Here is a 22,322-nt window from a genome sequence, read left to right on the forward strand (position 1 = left end):
CTCAGAAACGTCCTGCCTGATACACGACTCCGTCGCACCTGCACGTTGATGTGAGTACCCTAGCTTTTGCCAACCCAAGGCTGCCGCACATTGTGTGCCTGCCCTACCCCAATCTGTCATATACCTCGACCCCACACAGCGCTATTATAGCCCTTTTGTATGCTTGTCTCAAAAGGCGTAGCCCCAACACCGCTTATGTTCACGGTTATAAACCGACAAAGACGGTCGCTGGTCCACCGCTTCACTAGTCGTTTGTTCACAGCAGGCCTGTCACTGACTTGCACCTTGTAGCGTTCCTTCCACATTCGTTGCCAGTGACTACCAGGCCCGCTACACTTTCGCTTCTACCCCTCCAACAACTTTTTACCGGACCGGATCCTTACCGTAATCAACATGAAGTCTTTCTTCGCTATCGCCGTCGGGCTCCTGGCCGCCAGTGCCTCCGCACTTGAGATTGGTTCTGATGGCTTTATCAACAAGTACACTCTCCCCGCAAACCACTCCACGGAGACGAAGGAGTACATCGTCACTTGGTGGCGTAACGACACGGAAGCCAGGCAGATCGAGGACTATGTGGACCTCCTGCAGCTCAGCAAGACGGACAGTGTTCAGGCTGAATCTTCAGAGGGTGTCAACCCCAAGTGGGCCGTTATCATAATGTGCGCCGAGCACGCCAAGATCTTCGCCGACATGGCAGAGATCAACGTCGTCGAAGAGAAGGCCGACGTCAAGTCCTTCGCAGAACAACAAGGCGCTCCCTGGGGTCTGCAGCGAGTCTCGAGCGCAGCCGGCGCTAAGGGATCCCCTCAGGACCAAGATTTTGTCTACTCTTTCGACGATTCAGCCCTCGGTGCCGGAGTCGATATTTATGTCATTGACACTGGTGTGCGCACTTCCCACGCTGTGTTCACCGGACGCGCTTCTGAAGGTTTCACCGCTACTGGTTCTTTCGTTGACGGTGATGGTCACGGCACTCACGTTGCTGGTACCGCCGGTGGCGCTAAGTTCGGTGTTGCACAAGGCGCCAACATCATCGAAGTCAAGGTTCTTGGAGACGACGGCTCTGGTGCGTCTTCTGACACCATCAAGGGTATGGACTGGGTCATTGCCAACCACAACAAGCGCAAGGCACAGCCAGGCTTCGTCGGCTCCATCATGAGCATGTCCTGGGGTCTTCAGGGTACCGCCAACTCAGTCGATGAGATTATCCAAGGTGCTTCAGACGCTGGCATTCACGTTTCAGTTGCCGCTGGTAACGACGGTGTTGACGCTTGCGGCAGCACTCCTGCTCACCTTGGTGGCAAGAACTCCAACGTCGTCACTGTCGGCTCTGTCAACATCGATAACGAGATCTCCACCTTCTCCAACATCGGTCAGTGCGTAGACATCTACGCTCCCGGTGAGCAGATTCTCAGCTCATGGGCCACTGGCGACGCTGTCATCAACTTCCTCTCTGGTACCTCTATGGCTTGCCCTCACGTCACTGGTGTCATGGCCACTCTCATGACCAAAGATGTTGCTGGACTTGGTCAGAACCCTGCTGCGCTCAAGGCCAAGCTCCTCGAGACTGCCCGCCAGGGTGACGTCAAGGGTAACACTGCCGGAAGCGCAAACCTACTCCTCAGCAACGGTGTTGATGGCAACGTTGCCAGGCGTCTTACCAAGAACTATGTCGTGCCAGACCACAGCGGTCTGAACGGTAGCCCAGCTGCCCGCGCCGCCGCTGCTGTCATCGCTAAGGACATCACCCTCGACAAGCGCTTCCAACTCCACTCCCGGGAAGCCAAGCTTCGATTCTAGAGCAAGCAAGAGAGCATCACATGAGAGCATAGCGATTGCATGATACCCCTCATTGTTGGTACTTCTTCAGAAAAGTTACCGCGGCATTTCTGTCTCATCTTTGGGCTCTTCTAGCTGCCCCATAATAATCCAATGTACCTGCTTCAGCACGGACTGGTCTCTTTTTTTGTCATCAAGTGGGGAGTGTGTCGGATCTTAATTTCGCTGTCAATACTTTTATTCATCGCATTGACCGGCTGGGGTGAAGAAGGGCATTGGGTATTGGCTGTGTACGAAGTGATCCTGCTATGAACGATCTCATGCGCAGCCGCACCGGTGGGCTTCTAGCAGTATGTACTACATAGACGAATCTAGTCATTGTACATACCAATTTTTGCAGCTTTTCCAACTTTGCATCTGACAAATCTGTGAAGAATAGCGCAAGTGGCTGTGACTACCATGATCTAACATAGTACTTCGCGCTCATCGCGCGGACAACGACAAGCGCACTTTAGCATTACAAAGCGAACTCGTGTAGATGCCTGTAGACATTGACTCCACAGCCATCTGAAGCATTTATGCACCGCCACTCTGCCAAGCTGGCGGAAAGCGTTACAGGCTGCAGATAAAATACTCGCCTACCAGGCCGCCTGGCTGACATCCCCGATGCTGGACGTTGATCATACGGCAGATTCTGATAGTGTCTTGGCCATGTCAGTGCGGCAAATGCAAGCGATGCTGGTCCATGCGGTTATGTGCAACCTTGCGGTCAATCAGACAGTCGCGTAAGTAGAGTCGGAAGACGGGAACGGACATGGTCTAGACATGTCCGAGATTTTTCTGGAAGCGTTTAGAAAGCGCTCTTTGAAACATCAGTAACCAGCAAAATCGGGTCGAGATCGAGCGACTTCTGGATCAGACCCGGGTGTCTCAAAGTGGACTAGCGCATCATTTGAAGGCGGTCCCGCAACTCCTTGTGACCTCATCCAAGCTGTCTACAACATCACAGTCTTGATTTGAACATAACGATCGTTGTCTCAACTTCGAAAAGGAGTGAATCATTCTCTCATTACGCATCAACATGCCATGTCAATGGTTTGCCTTTCCCCCGAGCTCGCGATGTCGCAACGGCCCGAAATGGACGGTGGAGTCCTGCATTTTGAGTGCACTTATCTTTCGCAACTCGAGGTTTCGCGCGGAAAGAAGGTGTCTTGGGTGAACTGTCACGCCCAGTCTCAGTATGGTACTCAGCGACCTTGAAGATGGCACAGCTGCGCCTGGGTGTACATGCACGTTAGCGCCGACATCGCGCTTGCAGTCTTCTAGGCGCCGAGCTTCCTCAAAACACCATGCCAAGCATCCCCGGACAACGTGGAGAGCTAAAAATGGTACACTAGTTACGAGCTCGGGTCTCAACGCCCAGTGTGTCGAGATCCAGGCGCCAGGAACACCATTCGTCGTTTCCTCGATATCCGTTATTCGTTGCACCGCTCGCCAAGCATCGTAGATCAACTGTGCCACCTTCAGGTTGTGCATTGGAAAGACTTTACTGCGCTTTGTAGCGAAAGTCATAGTATTAAAGAGATGATGTTTCTCGTTGTAGAGGATTCCAAGCAAACACATCTACCCGTAGTCTTCGTTAGCGATTGTTAACAGACATGTCTTTTGAGCTAGATTCGCGATATGTCAAGACAGGTGCATGGTAGGTGCCTCGATTGTAGCACTTAACATCACCTTTTTAAAGCCACTAACAGAACGCTACAGGACAAATGTGGATGGCGGGCCCATTCTAGGAAGAACTATCACAACCGATACTCAAACCGGTAACCTCGTAGTTGCCTTACTAGCTATACTTTCAACACTCGGTAAGATAATCAATTCAACTACCGAATTCAGGTTCTGATAGTGACAGGTACCGCACACCTGTGGCATCTGATCGCCTTCGCGATCCATCAAATCCGAGCCAATGGCCGGGAAGCAGATCCCCTCTTCAGACAGCAGCAAGCGTTACTGCGAACGCTCCCAACACCTAGCTCTGTAGTTGCGGAAGCACTAAAGCTATGGTGGGCTTGGAGAAGAAAGGCAGACCGACCGTTCCTTCGATCACTGTTCTTGGTACTCATTGCAGTTGTTTTCACGACTATGACGATCGCAGCCTCAGTGTTCTCCTCGCTCATAGTCGATACTGGAGCTATTGAGGTACTGGTCGACTCCCCCTTCTGTGGAAGCACGAACCTCATCGGAACGGCATGGCGAACACATGCGAACGAACTGGATATAATTGCTCCAGCGTATACACAGGACTGTTACAGTAACGGATCACTTCCTGTGACGTGCAACGTCTTCACGAAGCCCAATGTCCCACTCAAAGTCGAGAATGTGCCTTGCCCATTCAACGATACCATGTGCGATACCGAGGACTCCGTTAGTGTCGACTCTGGCCTCATCGACGTAGGCAAAGCCTTTGGTTTGAACTTGCCCTCCAAGGATCGCGTTACCTTTCGAAAGAAGATCGAATGCACTGTCTTACCGGTTGACGGATACTACGATGTCATTGACCTGAAAGACATGCCCATGTGGAAACCGAACTTCCGGGAAATATTTCCAGGCGAACAAGTTGCAGCCATCTTCTATGGGCCCAAGCCCCCTCTTGATACTGGCGAGAGCTTCCTTGCCTATCTGGTCTCGTCCAACGTTAGTGGCAATCCAAAAGTTCCGCGGTAAGCCATCGCAACAACACGCCGATTATACTGCTTACTAACTCATCTATCAAAGAGGCGGCATGTTCTATGCCGGACCAAATAACACAGTCCTTCCTACCTGGTTTCCAAAGGACAGCTTCTATCCTTTAAGTGCTGAAGGACCAGAAGGCGATGTATTCTGGAAGCCCTTCTTGCCAAACGCTCTCGAGTTCGAGGAACCTATCGACGACCCCCTATACTCAGCACATAAAGAAGTGAAGAAGGTCGATGCAGCCAATGGTAAACCCTTCTCGCAATATCTAGCGGATCATCCGATTAAGGGTGTGGGGTGTACGCAGCGTGTGAGCGAACCGTCCAGGGCTACGAGGAAGCTATTGCTAACGATCGCTCAGCTCCAATATTGCCACGCCAGAGACGGTCAAGAAGATTGGTGTACGCCATTTGAAGGCGTTCCCTACCACACGTTCCGCGACTTCGATTTCCCAGAAGCGAACAGCGTGCAACGAGCGGTGCTGCAACTAATCGTCAAAGCGGTCTGGCTACATGCTACCGTCAACGTCATGTCGTGTAAAGTAACCACCATGATGTCGAGAGGAGATTTTGATATCCCATCTGTACCCAATGGTTTCTGGAAACAGGAAGTATTGGGGTGGGAACAAGAGGTCTGGGCGGCGATGCAAATCCAAGTCTCACAGCATGCGAGTGGACCTAAATTCGGCGACCCGTTCAAAGACAACGTCTTTCTTAAACCGGAAACAGAAGGCGAAAAAGCACTTTGTGGAGCTCAAAAGATGAGAAAGTCTGGTGGATTTGTGTGAGTACATTCACTTGCTTCTGCAGCACCCGAGACCCGTTCTAACTTATGCTAGTAACATCAACGTCTTCGGTCTCTCATTCATCATAGCCTTCTCCGTCCTCGTCGCAATCATCGACATCACACTCCTCAAGTTCCTCGTCTACCTCACTCGCTTCCGCCGCGCACTCGGTCCTCGCATCGCACGCTGGACACAAGATGGGGTATGGCAACTGCAACGCCGAGCCTACGAGGGCGAAGGCCACCGCAATTGGACTGATCTGGAAAGCGAAATTCCGCTCATGGAGAAGGGTCATAAGCTCAAGGATCTCCCGATCATGTGGCGGCCTGGTAAGAGTCCGATGATGGCGCAGACGTCTTCGTTCGCTTCTACGAACTCGATAGTATCGGAGCAGCAGTCAGTAAGCGAGTTAGCGGCGGAGGATGTAGAGACTGCGCCGGTTGTCACTGAGCCGCGGAGGGGCTGGTTTAGTTTCGCGCGACGTTAATACTTGTGATTTGGGTGCAAGCGCCCGAGGTTCATCATGTATTTCTAGCCAAACTGAACATCTTCTAGCTAGTTGCTCAAAGATACTTCTCTCCAACCTTTGGTTTCGTTACAGGTCTCGATGAAAGTGAACAATGCTTTTCCCCTTCAAACATGTTTCCCTCCGTGACGCCCCACTGAACAGGTCGCAAGTGAGGATCGACGTCGTCTGGTGGTGGATGACATGCCGCACTCATGACTAGACTACAGGATGCCGCGAAGGGTATTCGAACCCTCATCTGTCTTCGCCCTATCCACGCCACGGATCCTACAAGGACGTAAAAGCAGAGAATCAAAGTTATAAAGCTTGTTGCTGAGAAACCGATTGCGGACTGAGAATTAGCCTGCATGATCTTCCCCTCTCGGTCATAAGCGTCGATTCGCACAATGAAGATGCTCTGAGATAACAGCCAATGTAAACCACCGCTCACTGCGGCTAGAGGAAGGGACCAGCGATATGGCAGCTGGAGAATGTACTTCTCGCGTTGGTCCCCGACGGGACGAGTTACACGTAGGCCTTTGCGCGAGACTGCCAAGTTGTTCCACTCCGCAGCTCCAGCCATAGCGGTACATTCGCTGTTGATAGCGAGATAGAAGTAGGAAAGTATCAACTGGGCGATATTGGCAAGCCACGCGTTCAAAAGTGTGGCCTGGGCGGACGTTTCAGTCTGGCGGAACGCGGTAAGACTTGCGGATCCCCATCTAGGACTTGTGAGTCCTAGAGTCGAGAGTAGTATCACTAGACCATAGAAGAGTGCACAGCCAATTGCATAGCTAGTAAGACGTTAACCTCGCCCTTTTTGAGTTCACAGTTCCAGGTGGACTTACATGGCATACGAGGTATATACTCGGTCTCTGTCGAGGGCAGTGGAGTATTGACTGCGTCGTTTGGTCCAAAGATTGCCACATTTACGAATTATAATCCCAAGTAGATCTTGATCCTCTTTTGAAATGTCTGTGACAGCCCCAACTTTGGCGATGACTTCGTGTCTGGTTGACACACACATGCCCCTGGTCGTTGAGTCGGGGTACGCCAGAAATGAGGCTGCTCCATCTCTGACAGTAACGATATAATCCAGGTTTTCCATGAATACCACCCACAACATCGTAAACAGCTTCACGACGTTACAGACGATCACGATCGCCATGAAGGTGAGACTTAGCTCGATGCGACTGGATGTTTTGACGTGATACTCTGCAAATCCGTGAGTATAACGAGCCCACATCTGGTTGCCGTCTTCCGTAGAGGCGGTGATTGTCGAATTAATCCTGACATACGTCCAAGTGCCATTGATGATACTTCGGTTGAGGTATAAGTCGTGTTCTATTTCAAAGGGCCAGGATGCGTTCGGATTCCAAAGTACTTCTGGACCGCTAAACGGCCAGCCATTCTCACCCAGTTCTGGAAGCTCCGACTTATTTCCATGGAAGTAGCCGTCGATCGCAAGGTACAAGTCTCCATATTCATGGAAACTGGTGTCCACATGGTATGCACTGTCTATTCTGCTATTGTCGAGCGTTACATTGCGATCGTCGTTGGTGGCTGTATCTGCCTGAAGTGATAGACTTTCGTACTCAATAGAGTCTGTTGGTAGCAGGGAGATGTTGTACTTATTGTCTGCTCCGATGTAAAAGACTGCAGAGTTGTAGCTGAGACTGGTGAGTCATCAAACTGATCCAATAAAAAGTTGATATAAACCTACAATAAGTGTATAGGTATAGAGGACATTACCATGATGACGCACAGAAGCCTCCGTCGGGTTGGGATATAGCCGAAGTTATGAACGCTAAGGATCCCGATATCAAGCCAATGGCGTGCAGAGTGAGCTTGATCAATATCTCTTCTTGTTGGCGAGCTCAGTACCTGCATGGTATAGTTAGAAGCAGCTAGAAGAACTGTGCTGAGCGCATTGATCACGATGTGAATAGCGCTAGACCACCAAGACATGTCTTTGGCTTTCCCAGTTGATAGCACGGTAAAGTTGTTCGCGGAGCCGTGTCGTAGTGAGCCGAATACCAGGATGCCTATGTTGCAACAAAGAACAAGCGACGAAGCAAAGGAGCCTAATAGAACACCCATACGCCAACCATGGAACCGGCTGTTCGAAGAGATGTCTTTGAATCGGCGGCTGAGCCACTGAAACGGCCAGGTTATGTCACGAATGACTGGTAGTTTCCAGAAAGCTTTGACGACCCCGTTGATCTGGTGCATTCTTTGTGTAGGCCGATCATCGTCCGCTTCTGAAGAGGATGAAGACGCGACAGATGAAAATGAAGACCTGACATTCTGGGTTTTGAGCAACGTATGAGTGTCTGGACTGCCTGTCCGGTGTGATCTGTCTGCCTGTAAGCTCCTTCAGAAGATGATCATGGTATGAAATAGCGCTTACGGATAATATGTCAGTTCAGTTCCTCCATCGAACGCCTCTGCACCGAAGGAACAGGGCAATATTTCGGGTTCAAAGTCTTGATCATCATCTTGCAGATACGATCTTGTCGATGATGAAATTGACCAAGAGGAAGATGTCTGGGACAACGATGATCGACGCCCTGCTAACCCAGAAGTAACAGAGGCTATGTGTTGGTCTCGGAATGGATCCATAATAGCTCAAAAACGTCCGATTCCTTGCCTAGAGGTTTATGCCTGATCCCACGAGGTCAAAGTATTGATATTATAATAATGGTGCCGCATTCGGCGAGAAGAATATATAAAATGGGAGAGAGAAAGAGTGTTCGCTTCTTGACATCGAACTCGAGTAACAATCCCATCGGAGAAGGCTGAGAAGTAGCCTCTAATAAATTCAAGCCCCCCATAAATTTCTTATCGAGAAGGCTGAAGCATGGCAGACTTAGAACTATTGTGCCGCCCGAACTCGGCTTGGTGGCGGCTGCGATAGACCTCCGGCGCAGATGGGGGCTGATGAACGTGCGTGAAATGGGTTTTTGCAGAGAGCTGAGGGCCTAGCTGCGGCCTCCCGGGACGATGCGTGACCGAAATAGGTGTGCCTGCGTGCAAGCAATTCTTCACGCATTCCGCTTTGTAGTTCACAACCTGTAGGAACACAGTTTCTAACACAGGCTTCGCCATAACGATGTGTCAGAGAACGAGAAACTCTGAAAGTCTTGTTATTGCCATGAGCGGATCCCCATCTGGCGTGGTGACAGCCACTGCAGCCACTTCAGCCCTCGGGTAACGATAGACCAGGCTAGAAGCCAGCCTTGCTTTACACGGCAGGAGCAATGTTCGGTTCGCGATGAGTGTGGGTGCACGACCGTCGAAGCGAAATCCTTGTTCCTTGTTTGGTTGAGACCGTATCCATTGCCCGACGTTGAAGGTGCCGACGCTGGTGTTGTGGTCGAGAAGCTGATATTGTCGTGCTGTGCGGGTGAGTATCGCACTTGCCGAGAACGACAGCCCCCACCACAACAACACTGTCCGGCAGGTAAGGAATGCTCCACACGCCAGGACAGACACATCATCCACTGAGAACAGTGTTCTGGAGCACAACACCAGCCAGCGCTTACACATGTTGATATAATGGACAAGATGTACCAATATGAACTTGAATGATTCGATTCTCAATCCTAAACGGCTTTCGCTCTTAAACATGCTAAAACATGCAATCCATCACCCGATGTACATAGAATACAAAATACATCCCTCATTTCCTTTCCAAATTACCAATCCTCTAGTATGTACGCTTGAATGGTGGTACAGCCTTGCACTCAGCCTCGTCCAAAGTGGTACCAACAACCTTCCTGTAACCTAATTGAGTCTCGCCGTGTGGCTTCTTCTGCCACGACAATGTGTGCTTCATCCACTGGTCATCGTCACGGTCGGGGAAGTCCTCACGGGCGTGAGCACCTCGTGACTCTTTACGGTTGGCGGCGGATTCGGCAGTCTGTACGGCGCAGGTGAGGAGGTTGCGTAGCTCAAGGGTTTCGACAAGGTCGGAGTTCCAGATCATGCTGCGGTCCTTGATACCAACGTTGGCGAAGTCGGCGTCGACGTCGTGGATCTTCTTGACACCCTCGTCGAGCGACTCTTGGGTTCGGAAGACGGCGACATCGGTCTGCATGACCTTCTGCATCTGGAGACGGACCTCGGCAGTCGACTTGGCGCCGTCAGATGTGCGGATCTGGTCGAGGACGGAGATGGAATCGGCACCGGCATCAGCGGAGACGGGGTCAGCCTTCTGGCCGGGGCTGAAGTTGTCGCGGATGGTGTGAGAGACAGCACGACCGAAAACGATAAGGTCGAGGAGGGAGTTGGCACCGAGACGGTTGGCTCCGTGGACAGAAACAGAGGCAGCCTCACCGCAAGCGAACAGACCTGGGACGACCTGGTCGTTACCCTGAGCGTCTTGGGTGATGACCTCACCAGTGTACTTGGTGGGGATACCACCCATGTTGTAGTGCACGGTAGGAAGAACAGGGATGGGCTGCTTGGTGACATCGACACCAGCGAAAATAGCGGCAGTCTCAGAGATACCGGGTAGACGCTCGTGAAGGACCTCGGCGGGCAGATGGCTGAGCTGGAGGTAGATGTGGTCCTTCTCCGGTCCGACACCACGGCCCTCACGGATTTCCAGGGTCATCGATCGGGATACGACATCGCGGGAGGCAAGATCCTTGGCAGTTGGTGCGTAACGCTCCATGAACCGTTCACCCTCGGAGTTTAGAAGGTAACCACCCTCTCCACGGGATCCTTCGGTGATCAAGCAACCGGCGCCGTAGATACCAGTGGGGTGGAACTGGACGAATTCCAGATCTTGGTTGGGAAGACCTGCGCGAGCGACCATAGCCATACCGTCACCAGTGCAGGTGTGGGCGGATGTGCAGCTGAAGTAGGCACGTCCGTAACCACCAGTGGCCAAGACGGTGTTCTTTGCGATGAATCGGTGGATGGTTCCGTCTTCCTGGTTGTATGCGACAACACCCTTGCAGACGCCGTCCTCCATGATCAGATCAGTGGCGAAGAACTCGATGAAGTACTTGGTGTTGTGTCGTAGCGATTGTCCGTAGAGAGTGTGGAGGAGAGCGTGACCAGTACGGTCGGCAGCAGCACAGCATCGGTATGCTTGGCCACCCTTGCCGTACTTCTGGGACTGTCCACCGAAAGCACGCTGGTAGCTGGATGATGTTAGTACTCTGCACAAATTAGAGCTGGGTTGACCCTACATCTTGCCATCGTCAGTTCGCGAGAAGGGGCAGCCGTAGTTCTCAAGTTCGATGACGGATTGAGGCGCCTCTCTTGTCATGTAGTGAATAGCGTCTTGGTCACCAAGCCAATCTGATCCCTTGACTGTGTCGTACATATGCCACCGCCAGTCGTCCTCGTGCATGCTACACATGTCCGTCAGCTGCTGTTATAGCCATCGCATATTTGTCCATTCCACCTACTTTCCGAGCGCGGCGTTGATACCACCCTGTGCTGCGACTGTGTGCGATCGAGTGGGGAAAAGCTTGGATATACAGGCTGTGTTGAAACCAGCTTCAGCGAGACCGAATGCCGCGCGGAGACCAGCTCCTCCAGCGCCGACAACAATGGCATCGTATTCGTGGTCGATGACGGGGTATTTGCTCGAGATGAAGCCTGACGCTTCCTTCGCCCTCAGGTTCTCGGTAGCGAATATGCGCTGCGCTGGCCGGGTGGAAGAGAAGGCTCGTGTAGTTGGGCGGAAGCTCCTCGCGAGCTATGAGGCGAACATTAGCCATTGAACAGTGAAGACTCGTAAGAAGACGTGGAAGATCCAAGGGCATTGTCCAGCACTGCGAAAGTGTCGTGTCGACATGCGACATTCTGCCAACGCCATGTGGGATGTGGCACACGCCTCGGTGCGGCGGATGCCGGGCTTGTCGACCGTCGACTGCGACTGCGTGGTGTGGGAGGGCTGTCAAAACTCACCTGGCTTGCAAGCTGCGTACGACGCATCCTGAGACAACTCATTTTGGCGGTAGCCGAAGAGCGGAGAGTATACGACGGGAGTGCGAAAGGTCCTGGTGGATTTGAAGTTGGAGGTCAATGATGGCAGTTGCGACCGACGGCGTTACTTACCAACTAAAATCGGAGCGCGCTAATTGGGTCGGTAGGCCTCGGCTGCATTGCCTCCCAAGTACCTGCCCTTCATTCCGGCTTTTCTTCTTGATGAACGTGATGCATCTTTGCCTCTATTGCAAGGTCACGCAGGCCATATAGGCTATCAACATAGAGGCTATTGATCTGATTGCACTTTGCGCTGCAAGAATCTTCGCGGTTATAGACATAATTCTAGCTAACAAACTCATCTTACATTAAACTGTTACACGCTCGACAGCCAACTTTCGGCTTTGGACATTCGGGACAATAATGGTACCTGCGAAGCACATGGCAACTGCTGTCACTTTGGCTGACTCATGCACCTTGTTTGGGCCGACAGTTGTTGCCGCTGGCGCTCAAGATGTCGAGCCTCATTCGTCGTCGTCATAGACCTTCTCACACGATCACAACGCTGTTCCCCAGTCGTTGTACCAGGGAATTTTCTCCGCACGTTACGTTGCTAGTATACTGTAGGTGATGCTACTAACATTAGCATACCATTCTTATTCACTCCAAGACCCTTTTCGTCAGCCGCACCAACGTCTGAGTTGCACACGTGCATATAACCTTCTCAAATCCTCATTACAAGTACATGGGATGACGCTTGCAGTTCAACATTATGGTAGCTTTATTAAATCAACTCGCACAAGGGAAAAACATTGAACATCTACGAAGCCTACCGTGGAGAATATTTAAACTTCAACTTTGACACCAATATAGACGGCAGAGCTCCTGTTTGATTTTTTGTTTGCATAGATGATATTCCACGCTGGGAGTCTTTTCTGCATTCTCGGTTCCCTCACGCAAGTCGCGCACGGACACACACCATGATTAAATTCAAGCGAGCATCTTATATGTACAGGTGAAATGCTGAACAGGTCTGGAGCCTACATCAGCGTTAGATCTCCTACTTTGCATGTTTTCATGTTGATGTAGACTGCAGGCCTGTTTAGTTTTTTCCTAGGTTGACCAGCGAGTGCCACTGGGACAGACGGGTATCACGCATCACACATTGATAACACATATTTGAATTGGGGAATCGTTGAATTTTTGTTCAATCGCTCATGACTGGCATCCATATAGTAAACCTATCCTCTGCGCCCAAGCCCGTGAGAAGAAAGCATGCACTCCGTAGCACCATCTCGAGACTTCTAGGACGAAGTCTGGAGGTCCTTCTTGAGGACACCCTCGTATTGCCTCTTCTCCGCCGGTGTCTGGTAAGCACCGTGACCGAACTTGGAAGAGGTGTCGATCCACTTGAGCTCGACCTTCTCCAGCGCCCTCCTGCTGGTGTGGGTGAACATGGACTTGCGCAGGGTCATGACGCGCTTCTTGACACCGGGGCAGTTACCCTTGAGGAGGAGGAAGTCGTTCTTAACCTCACCGTAGCGTACGAAGCCACCCATTCTGATTTGTGTTAGTAGTGATCACCGACCAGTGTGACATGTGACTTACGGTGTGATGCGCTTCTTGGAGACGTCGAACTCGGTGGAGGCGTTGCCCTCATCCTCACCCTTGCCGAGACGGTAGATCTTGTGGTTAACAGAGGTACGGTGGTGGTAACCCATCTGACCAGCACGGGCAACAGTCCATTGGACGTGGGCCGGGTGCCAGGCACCGATACAGGCGACCTTGCGGAGACCCTTGTGTGTCTTACGCGGGAGCTTCTTGGTGCCCCATCGGGAGGTGACACCGTTGTATCCGTGACCCTTGGTGACGGCGATAACGTCGATCATCTCGTTGTCCTCGAAGATGGAGCCGATCTCGATGGGCTTCTCGAACAGACCGTGGGCGTACGAGACCTTGTCGGCGATGCTGCCACCGTTGACCTGGATCTCCATGAGATGGGCCTTCTTCTGCTTGAGCGGGGTCTTGTGGATCTGGGTGTGGGCGAGAACGCGGATGACGGTGCAGTACTTCTTCATGCGCTCGAGCTCCTTGGTGATGGACTGGCCGTTCTCCTCGGAGTGCTTCTTGGCGTACTTGGTGAAGGCCTTCTTCTTGCTCTTGTACCAGTTGCGGTAGAAGCGGCGCTTGACCTCGTCGCTCAAGTGCTCAGCCCAGACGGTGGTGAGCGAGCGGAGACCACGGGGAGTCTCGATGTAGCCGACAAGACCGACGGCGATCATCTGCGGCCGTGTTAGTAGTGCGCTGAAATTGCTGGGAATTGGCTGTGCGTACGGGAGGAGTCTCGATGACGGTGCAGGCCTCGACAATCTCCTTCTTGTGCAGCTTGGCACCTGGTCGGTCGAGATCGCGGACGATTGTGGTCATACCGGCCTTGTAGCCCATGGCGGCCGTCAGGTGGACGGGCTTCTTGGGGTCATCCTTAGGGAAGCTGGCAATTGCAGTGAGCAGGCTGTCCGACAGTGGGCGGTGGTGACATGGAAATTTACCTCTTCACCTTACCCCGGTGACGGGCGGCGCGCTTTCGCGGCAAGAATGCCAGAGACCCGTGGCGGGGGGCTTCGAACTTGCGATGAGACATCCTGTTCGAGTTCCTGTGGTTAGTTATCGAACGAAAGTTGATCGAGAAGAAGACGTCCAAATCTCGAATATTGAGCCTGTGGATACGGAGGAAAGTGCGAGCGGACGGCGCTAAACTGCAAGCGGCTTGGCGCGCCTTCGCGCCTTCCACGTCCATCTGGGCTTGGCGGCCCCTCCAAAGGTCATTGCCGTGGAGGTATCAACCAACGCTTTGCCTTTATCTGCGCTGTTGCTCCCTGCATCGTCGTCCGCCCTCGTCATTCCGCCGCTGACTCGATTCCGCCGGAGCTTCAACGACAAGCCCGCCCAACCGCCAACCGCCAACCCCGCCATCTGCCAGCAGACACCGCTCCCACTACATCATTCCCAGCACTCACTCACCCACCACCCTCGACCTTGGCGGCGCTACCTCACCTGGGCTCCACGACAAGCTCGAAAGCTCGCACACTGAACACCAATAGTACATTGCGTACGAACACAACACAGCACTCGCTACCCTTGATCGCACGCCGCTGGTGTCCCGCAATCCTTGTCCAGAATCATGGTAGAAGCCGAAGGCAATCCCACGACGTGGAAATTCACCCAGTACGTACCGCATGCTACCCAGTTTCTTTAGGCCCCTCAGCTTAGCTCGGTCGCTGCTGTATCGCCACTCAGCTCAAATCGCACTGGAAACGCCACTGACTGGAGCAGGTGCTTCGGCGACAAAGGCGATGTTGAAGACATAACCGAAGGTACGTACCGTTTCTTACCGTTGCGCTCTCTGTACATTCATTAATGCCTGCATGCAATTGCTGACAGCGAGCGCAGCCGACATCATCTCAACCGTCGAATTCGACCAGACGGGCAACTACCTTGCAACCGGTGACAAGGGCGGTCGTGTGGTTTTGTTCGAGAGGAACGAGACGGTATGCCCTTCTCTACTATGACCTCGCGCTGGTTCAAGACTGACAAGATGCAGAAAAAAACCTGCGAATACAAGTTTCACACCGAGTTCCAATCGCACGAGCCTGAATTCGATTACCTAAAATCTCTCGAGATCGAAGAGAAGATCAACAAGATCAAGTGGTGCCGTCGGCAAAACGCTTCACACTATCTGCTCTCCACAAACGACAAGACGATCAAGCTATGGAAGGTATTTGAAAAGTCGCTGAAAGTGGTGGCGGAGAACAACCTGTCACACGAGTTGACACCTGGAGGTGGGGTTGCTGGTGGAGGTGGTCCCGTCAGGAACCCGAATGCGCAGTTCCGCAGCGCCACCGATCTGAAGCTCCCACGGCTCACACATCACGACACAGTTGTCGCTGCAGTACCACGAAAGACGTATGCCAACGCACACGCCTACCACATCAACAGCATATCAGTCAACAGCGATGGCGAGACGTTCATTAGTAGCGATGATTTGCGAATCAACCTCTGGAACCTGAACATCCAAGACCAGAGCTTCAACATTGTCGACATCAAGCCCGCCAACATGGAAGAGCTGACGGAGGTCATCACCGCTGCCGAGTTCCACCCTATCAGCTGCAACTGGTTCATGTACGCAAGCTCTAAGGGCACCATCAAGCTGGCCGACATGCGCGAGAGTGCTCTTTGCGACCAGCATGCAAAGCGTAAGCCGTCCACCTTTCCACCTCAGTTGATACTAACCTCGCTCTACAGAATTCGAGCAAGAAGAAGATCCATCATCGCGATCGTTCTTCTCTGAGATCATCTCATCCATCTCCGACGTCCGGTTTTCACACGACGGAAGATACATTCTGTCACGCGACTACCTGACTGTCAAGATCTGGGACGTAAATATGGAAAAGACCCCGGTCAAGACCATTCCAATCCACGAACATCTCCGACCGAGGCTCTGCGACACCTACGAAAACGACAGCATTTTCGACAAGTTCGAGGTTGTTTTCTCTGGGGATGCGAAGAATGTCATGACTGGTAGCTACAACAACAACTTCATGATATACCCATCCGATAACGACAAAGACACCGAGGTAGTCTTGCAGGCCGATAAGTCTGCCTTCAAGGCGAAGAAGGTTGGAATCCCAACACCCATGAACTCGTCGACAAGCCCGACAGGCAGCAACACAAGTAAGAAAGGTGGCTCGAGGGCCGGCAGCCCTGCTGCTGGTGCAGTTGGACAGGGCCAACGCATGAGGAAGGAGACGGACGCAGATCAGATCGACTTCAACAAGAAGATCTTACACATGAGCTGGCATCCATTCGAAGACAGCATCGCTATAGCAGCAACAAACAACGTAAGCAGGCTGGTTCTCTTCATATGATCAAAATCTAACATCCTACAGCTTTTCGTCTTCTCCGCATTGTAGGGGTAGCCTTGATTCGCGAACATCGCCACAGAATACATGTAAACAGGAGCATCAGCTTGTTGGGTTTCTGGTCATCTTTACTCTTCCATCTTCCTTTCAATGTTGGCAGCAGCCTGCCAGGCGGCGCTAGGATGATAGAACAGGAGCATTCTTGGCGAATCGGCGTGGGAATGCAGATGAGGAACGACGCAATGTGGTTTAACGATCGGGTAGCCGCAGAGCAGTGTAGATTGCAACACCACTATAATGACTCTGAGTGGTGCAGAGAAAGAACAAAAGAAACTCTCATCAACAAGACTTGGTCCCACCTCTGCATGAAACAGCCCAGGACATATCGCGAATGCTAAAAGTCTGCGACAAGCACATGACAATTCCGTATGTGTTTTGCACTGTCAAGATGGACGTGAAGCACTCGTATGCTCAAACTTGTTAACATCTTTCGTAAATTGTACGCAAAGATGCCAGACGAGGCTCTGTTCTAGAAGTTTGCTTGATTCGGCAGTACCTAGGTTGATCCCGTTAGCGCCCGCCGTGAGGCTCATGACATCCCAGACTTCCACGTTGCGTTTCATTTCTCTAGATTTCTCGCAACGTTCACCATATTACAAGCCATGCTTAGTACATAAAGTTTTGTGTGCAATCGTACTCACTTGAGTGTTTTCTGTATGTTGCCTGTGCGATGGGAGATGGTTTTCGCGGAATGCGCTATGCGGTTCTCTACTTGCCAACTTACTGTCATCCAACGCTCACCTACGTCACCTTTCTGACAAGCAACAGCTCCACCAACTCTCGCTTCGAAAAGTGTACACGGCCGAATTCCCGAACAATTGCCTAGGTAATCTGTGCCACTCCTCACGTCGCGCGACTGCTATCATGGCCGCTCTTGCACCCGTTATCAGCAGCTTTTCGCTCATCTTCGGAGGGTGTTGCGCAAATGTAAGAAATTCACAACTGTTATGATGCCATTACTAAAGTCTGAAAGGTGTATTGTCTGGAAGCAATAGTAAAGTGAACAGCGTGGAGTCCCTAGTAACAGCACGAAATCTGACAAAGCCCAGGCAAGAGCCTGACAGTGGCCTACTCATTACGCTCTTCCAATTCGTGTTTACATGTCTCTCGACATTGCACTACCAGTTCGATCCAAACGGTCGTTACTTCATGCGGAGTTCGCCCGTGCCATTTCGCAAATGGTGTGTCAGCGCTGCGTTGTTTTTCACGGTCAACATGCTGAACAACTGGGCTTTCGCATTCAACATCTCAGTCCCTGTTCACATCATCCTCAGAAGCTTTGGTAGTGTGACTACTATGGCAGCTGGCTGGTTCCGTGGCAAAAGATACACACCTCTCCAGGTCTTCTCCGTTGCGATCCTGACGCTAGGTGTCATGGTCTCAGCATGGGCAGATGCACAGTCAAAGGTACAGTAGAGCGATCGACGACTTATCTATAGACGCTGACCACAGAACTAGGGCAAGAACATGGATGCTTCGAGCTCCGATGAGTCAAATTCTTCTCTACAAGCTGGTCTTCTTATCCTGCTTATCGCGCAACTACTCTCCGCATGGATGGGCGCCTATGTCGAGGACGTCTATAGTGAACATGGCAAGGACTGGCAGGCCAACCTCTTCTACTCCCACTTGCTGTCCATCCCGTTCTTTGCAGGGTTTGCACCGGTCTTGACGCAACAATTCAAGCGCCTGCAGGCCTCGCAATCATTTGAGGTTCCACCGAAAGTCGCAGAAAATCTCCCGCCAATCGTCAACAGTATCTTGGCCTCGACATCACAGCATGTTATCTATCTTACTGCCAATGCCCTTACGCAACTACTCTGCATCACCGGCGTCAATATGCTCAGCGCCAACACTTCCGCCGTTACTGTTACGATCGTGCTGAACATCAGAAAGCTGGTGAGCTTCTTGCTCAGTATTTGGATATTCGGAAACCAGATGACTGGATTGATGAAAGTCGGCGCTGCCATGGTGTTTGGTGCGGGTGCTTTGTATGGATGGGAAACATCATATCGCATCCCGCAGCAGAAGAAGTTGGAAGCCGAAAAGGGAAAGAAGGGCCAATGATTCCAGAGTGTTCCCACTCGATCCGCTTTCTAGAGCGAGACGAACACCTCAATCAAGGAGAAGACTGAACACCCTAGAGCTACATCAAGGCTAGATTTCCCGATTTGCCTCTGTTATCCTAGCGTAGTCTTTAGACCTGCTCGGTCTTTTCCATGTACGAAGTGCGAATATAACTTTGTCCTGCTTGCCGGCAGCGTTCGCAAGGTTGCAATGAGATAGGCTACGGCGGTATCTCGGGAACATGCAGAGCATGCGAAGATCATGGAGATGCCAATGCCAAGAGCATATAGACGAATATACTTGACCAGACTTCTGTTACCCCTCGCTGGGGGGCTGTGATGATGGTGGACCAATGACCGCTAATGCAGGGGCCAAGTGCAAGCGAGAAAGCCCATTAGGGATTGGCTCCTCCGGACCCTGAACTCGCGATTAGGTGTCGTGTTCTCAGAGCGCAACCCCAACTCTCTTTCCAATTCCATCAAATTCGTTCCTTTGTTTATGGGAGGTAGGCGCATTCTCGCAGCCCTTGACGTGTTGCGGCATTGGAAGCTAACATCAGAGTCCACAGGTAGCTTCATCGAGCTATAGCCCACCATGTCTTCACCAGCTGGTAGCGTCCGCCAGCGCGCAGGCAAGGACAAGAAGCGAGGAACCTCACCGAACCCCGAAGCCCTCGCCGAGAAGGTCCAGGAGAAAGTCGCCAATGTCGTCGAGAAGGCCAAACCATACAAGCCGGTTCAGCAGGGCGGAGAATGGGATTACAAGCTCGCTATCGCCGTAATGACCGTTCTCGCATTCATTACGCGGTTCTGGGGCATCAGACATCCTGATCAGGTTGTGTTCGACGAGGTGCACTTTGGAAAGGTGTGTACATCATTGAAGACAGAAAGAGGCACGATGCACGTCCAGATTGCTAATCGCACATAGTTCGCTTCCTACTACCTGCAACGAACCTACTTCTTCGATGTCCATCCTCCCCTCGGAAAGCTTCTCTTTGCCTTCGCTGGCTGGCTCGTCGGATACAAGGGCGACTTCCTGTTCGAGAACATTGGCGATTCCTACATTACCAACAAGGTCCCGTATGTCGCGTACCGCGCCATGCCCGCCTCGCTCGGTGCTCTTACCGTTCCCATCGTCTTCATGATCATGTGGGAGTCCGGCTACTCGCTACCTGCTTGTATTACTGCGGCCGGTCTGATGCTTTTCGACAACGCCCACATTGGCCAGACGCGCCTGATCCTCCTCGATGCTTCGCTTATTTTCTTCATGGCGCTCTCCGTACTATCCTACATCCGCTTCTACAAGGAGCGTCACAATGCTTTCGGGCGGAAATGGTGGAAGTGGCTCCTTCTGACTGGTATCAGTCTGAGCTGCGTTATCTCCATCAAGTACGTTGGTGTCTTCACCTTCTTCTCCATTGGTGTACCGGTCATGATTGACCTCTGGGACTTGATGGACGTCAACCGACGACAGGGTGCCTTGACTTTGGCCGAATTTGGCAAGCACTTTGCTGCTCGCGCTGTGGGCTTGGTCATCGTCCCGTTCTTCCTTTATCTTTTCTGGTTCCAGGTCCACTTCTCCATCCTCACACGATCCGGCCCTGGTGACGACTTCATGACCCCAGAGTTCCAGGAGACTCTGAGCGACAATGTCATGAGCCTTCAATCCGTCGGTATCAACTACTATGATTCCATCACCATCCGTCACAAGGAGACCAAAGTTTACCTTCACAGCCATCCTGACCGCTACCCGCTGCGTTACGACGATGGACGTGTTTCTTCTCAGGGACAGCAGGTTACTGGATACCCCCACAACGACACCAACAACCACTGGCAGGTCCTTCCTTCGAAGCCCCTGGACAGTGAGATCGGTCAACGCGTCAAGGTCGGCGATGTCATTCGTCTTCGCCATTTGATCACGGACACCGTTCTTCTCACACACGACGTTGCTTCTCCTTACTACCCTACCAACCAGGAATTCACTACTGTAAGCAAGGACGAAGCAACCGGTGCACGCTACAACGACACTCTCTTTGAGCTCAAGGTCGACAAGGGCAAGGGCGATTTCAAGACCATGTCTACTCACTTCAAGCTTGTTCACGTGCCAACCAAGGTCGCCATGTGGACCCATACCAAGCCTCTGCCAGATTGGGCCTACAAGCAGGCTGAAATCAACGGTAACAAGGCAGTCCAGCAGTCCAGCAATGTCTGGTATGTCGATGACATTCCTTCGCTTCCTGTTGAAGATGAGCGCAACAAGAAGGAACCGAAGCAGGTCAAGCACTTGGGCTTCCTCAGGAAGTGGGTTGAGCTGCAGCGTGCCATGTTCTACCACAACAATGCCTTGACCAGCTCGCATCCTTATGCATCCCAGCCTATCTCCTGGCCTTTCCTCCTTCGCGGTGTGTCTTTCTGGACTCACAACGACACTCGCCAGCAGATCTACTTCCTGGGTAACCCCATTGGATGGTGGCTCGCTTCCTCGCTTCTTGCTGTGTTTGCCGGTATCATTGGTGCCGACCAGCTGGCTCTCCGCCGTGGCATGGATGCCCTCGATGAGCGTAAGTTACTTCTCTCGTACACGAAACCCAGGTTATTCGCTTTTGTATTGGCATTTGTATTTGAAGGGGAGGTTCTAACATTCATGTCTGCAGGCACTCGCTCCCGTCTCTACAACTCCACTGGATTCTTCTTCCTCACCTGGGCTGCCCATTACATCCCCTTCTACATCATGGGTCGTCAGCTCTTCTTGCATCACTACCTTCCTGCGCATCTTGCGTCTTGTCTAGTCACTGGTGCTCTGGTAGAATTCGTGTTCTGCATTGAACCCCAAGACCCCGAGATGCCAGCCTCCGCCAAGGGTCACCGCCGCACTCACTCGAAGCCTGTTCGCGAGCGTGTTGCCTCTTCTAGCCTGATGGGCAGCTGGATCGCTATGGGTGTCATCCTCGCCGCCGCCTTCTGGTGCTTCCTCTTCTTCGCACCGCTCACGTACGGTAGCCCCGGCCTTACTGTTCCCCAAGTCCAGTCGAGGAAGTGGCTCGGATACGACCTCCACTTTGCCAAATAGATGGAGCATGAGTGAAGGATTCGCTTCGAATTAGGGTTGGGGTGTCTTCTATTGGATTAACTAGGGTAAAATGCACAGCGCGGAGTGCTGATTGTGTGGATCAAGGTTTTCTATATATTTTAGTGTATTCTCTTTTGGCGAGGCCGAATCGAGATTACGCCTTTGAGCACGCAAATATGCTCCTATGTAATAGACATAAATACGGTGGTGAACAGTTCATGGTTCGGCCATCAATTTATAAGTTCACAGAACCATAACATCACCTTTGCAGTGGATGTCTCATACTCTTGAAGAGCCTAGGCCAAAGATGGTAGCATGCAACTAGAGATTCATAGTTGTGCTCATGCGAGCCAGTGGAACATAATATGATATCTACATCGTAGCGATTGGCTATGCGGTTCCCATAATCTAAATGCCTCCATGCAGCTTCCAGACGCAATCCATGCCCATCTCCACAGTGCGT

At 52.0% G+C, this 22,322-nt stretch overlaps 7 protein-coding genes across 7 annotated transcripts; 5 read left to right on the forward strand and 2 right to left on the reverse strand.

Annotated features, from left to right (window-relative positions):
- Positions 1 to 393: 393 nt before the first annotated feature.
- On the forward strand, positions 394 to 1,800 carry J4E93_004513 (uncharacterized protein; the record flags this gene model as incomplete). Its single annotated transcript, XM_049342441.1, has 1 exon — positions 394 to 1,800. The coding sequence occupies one exon, from the start codon at positions 394 to 396 to the stop codon at positions 1,798 to 1,800; it is 1,407 nt and encodes a 468-aa protein (XP_049200593.1).
- A 1,678-nt stretch (positions 1,801 to 3,478) lies between these two features.
- On the forward strand, positions 3,479 to 5,783 carry J4E93_004514 (uncharacterized protein; the record flags this gene model as incomplete). Its single annotated transcript, XM_049342442.1, has 5 exons — positions 3,479 to 3,485; positions 3,692 to 4,499; positions 4,555 to 4,822; positions 4,874 to 5,295; positions 5,351 to 5,783. The coding sequence occupies 5 exons, from the start codon at positions 3,479 to 3,481 to the stop codon at positions 5,781 to 5,783; spliced, it is 1,938 nt and encodes a 645-aa protein (XP_049200594.1).
- A 3,727-nt stretch (positions 5,784 to 9,510) lies between these two features.
- SDH1_1 (succinate dehydrogenase flavoprotein subunit) lies at positions 9,511 to 11,771 on the reverse strand (the record flags this gene model as incomplete). The annotated part of the gene is made up of 4 exons (XM_049342443.1): positions 9,511 to 10,954; positions 11,003 to 11,167; positions 11,225 to 11,517; positions 11,730 to 11,771. The coding sequence occupies 4 exons, from the start codon at positions 11,769 to 11,771 to the stop codon at positions 9,511 to 9,513; spliced, it is 1,944 nt and encodes a 647-aa protein (XP_049200595.1).
- A 1,280-nt stretch (positions 11,772 to 13,051) lies between these two features.
- RPL3 (60S ribosomal protein L3) lies at positions 13,052 to 14,388 on the reverse strand (the record flags this gene model as incomplete). The annotated part of the gene is made up of 4 exons (XM_049342444.1): positions 13,052 to 13,307; positions 13,356 to 14,029; positions 14,082 to 14,238; positions 14,297 to 14,388. The coding sequence occupies 4 exons, from the start codon at positions 14,386 to 14,388 to the stop codon at positions 13,052 to 13,054; spliced, it is 1,179 nt and encodes a 392-aa protein (XP_049200596.1).
- A 540-nt stretch (positions 14,389 to 14,928) lies between these two features.
- On the forward strand, positions 14,929 to 16,717 carry PAB1_1 (Protein phosphatase PP2A regulatory subunit B; the record flags this gene model as incomplete). Its single annotated transcript, XM_049342445.1, has 6 exons — positions 14,929 to 14,972; positions 15,081 to 15,121; positions 15,198 to 15,295; positions 15,349 to 16,000; positions 16,050 to 16,645; positions 16,694 to 16,717. The coding sequence occupies 6 exons, from the start codon at positions 14,929 to 14,931 to the stop codon at positions 16,715 to 16,717; spliced, it is 1,455 nt and encodes a 484-aa protein (XP_049200597.1).
- Positions 16,718 to 17,590: 873 nt separating this feature from the next.
- Positions 17,591 to 18,790, forward strand: J4E93_004518 (uncharacterized protein; the record flags this gene model as incomplete). Its single annotated transcript, XM_049342446.1, has 4 exons — positions 17,591 to 17,653; positions 17,700 to 17,725; positions 17,776 to 18,133; positions 18,185 to 18,790. 4 exons carry the CDS (start codon positions 17,591 to 17,593, stop codon positions 18,788 to 18,790), a joined length of 1,053 nt encoding a protein of 350 aa, XP_049200598.1.
- A 594-nt stretch (positions 18,791 to 19,384) lies between these two features.
- J4E93_004519 (uncharacterized protein) lies at positions 19,385 to 21,859 on the forward strand (the record flags this gene model as incomplete). The annotated part of the gene is made up of 3 exons (XM_049342447.1): positions 19,385 to 19,654; positions 19,718 to 21,350; positions 21,444 to 21,859. The coding sequence occupies 3 exons, from the start codon at positions 19,385 to 19,387 to the stop codon at positions 21,857 to 21,859; spliced, it is 2,319 nt and encodes a 772-aa protein (XP_049200599.1).
- Between the last annotated feature and the right edge of the window lie 463 nt (positions 21,860 to 22,322).

The sequence above is a fragment of the Alternaria ventricosa genome (genome assembly GCF_023758065.1).
Source record: "Alternaria ventricosa strain BMP 2768 chromosome Unknown scaffold_6, whole genome shotgun sequence".
Classification (NCBI taxonomy): Eukaryota; Fungi; Ascomycota; class Dothideomycetes; order Pleosporales; family Pleosporaceae; genus Alternaria; species Alternaria ventricosa.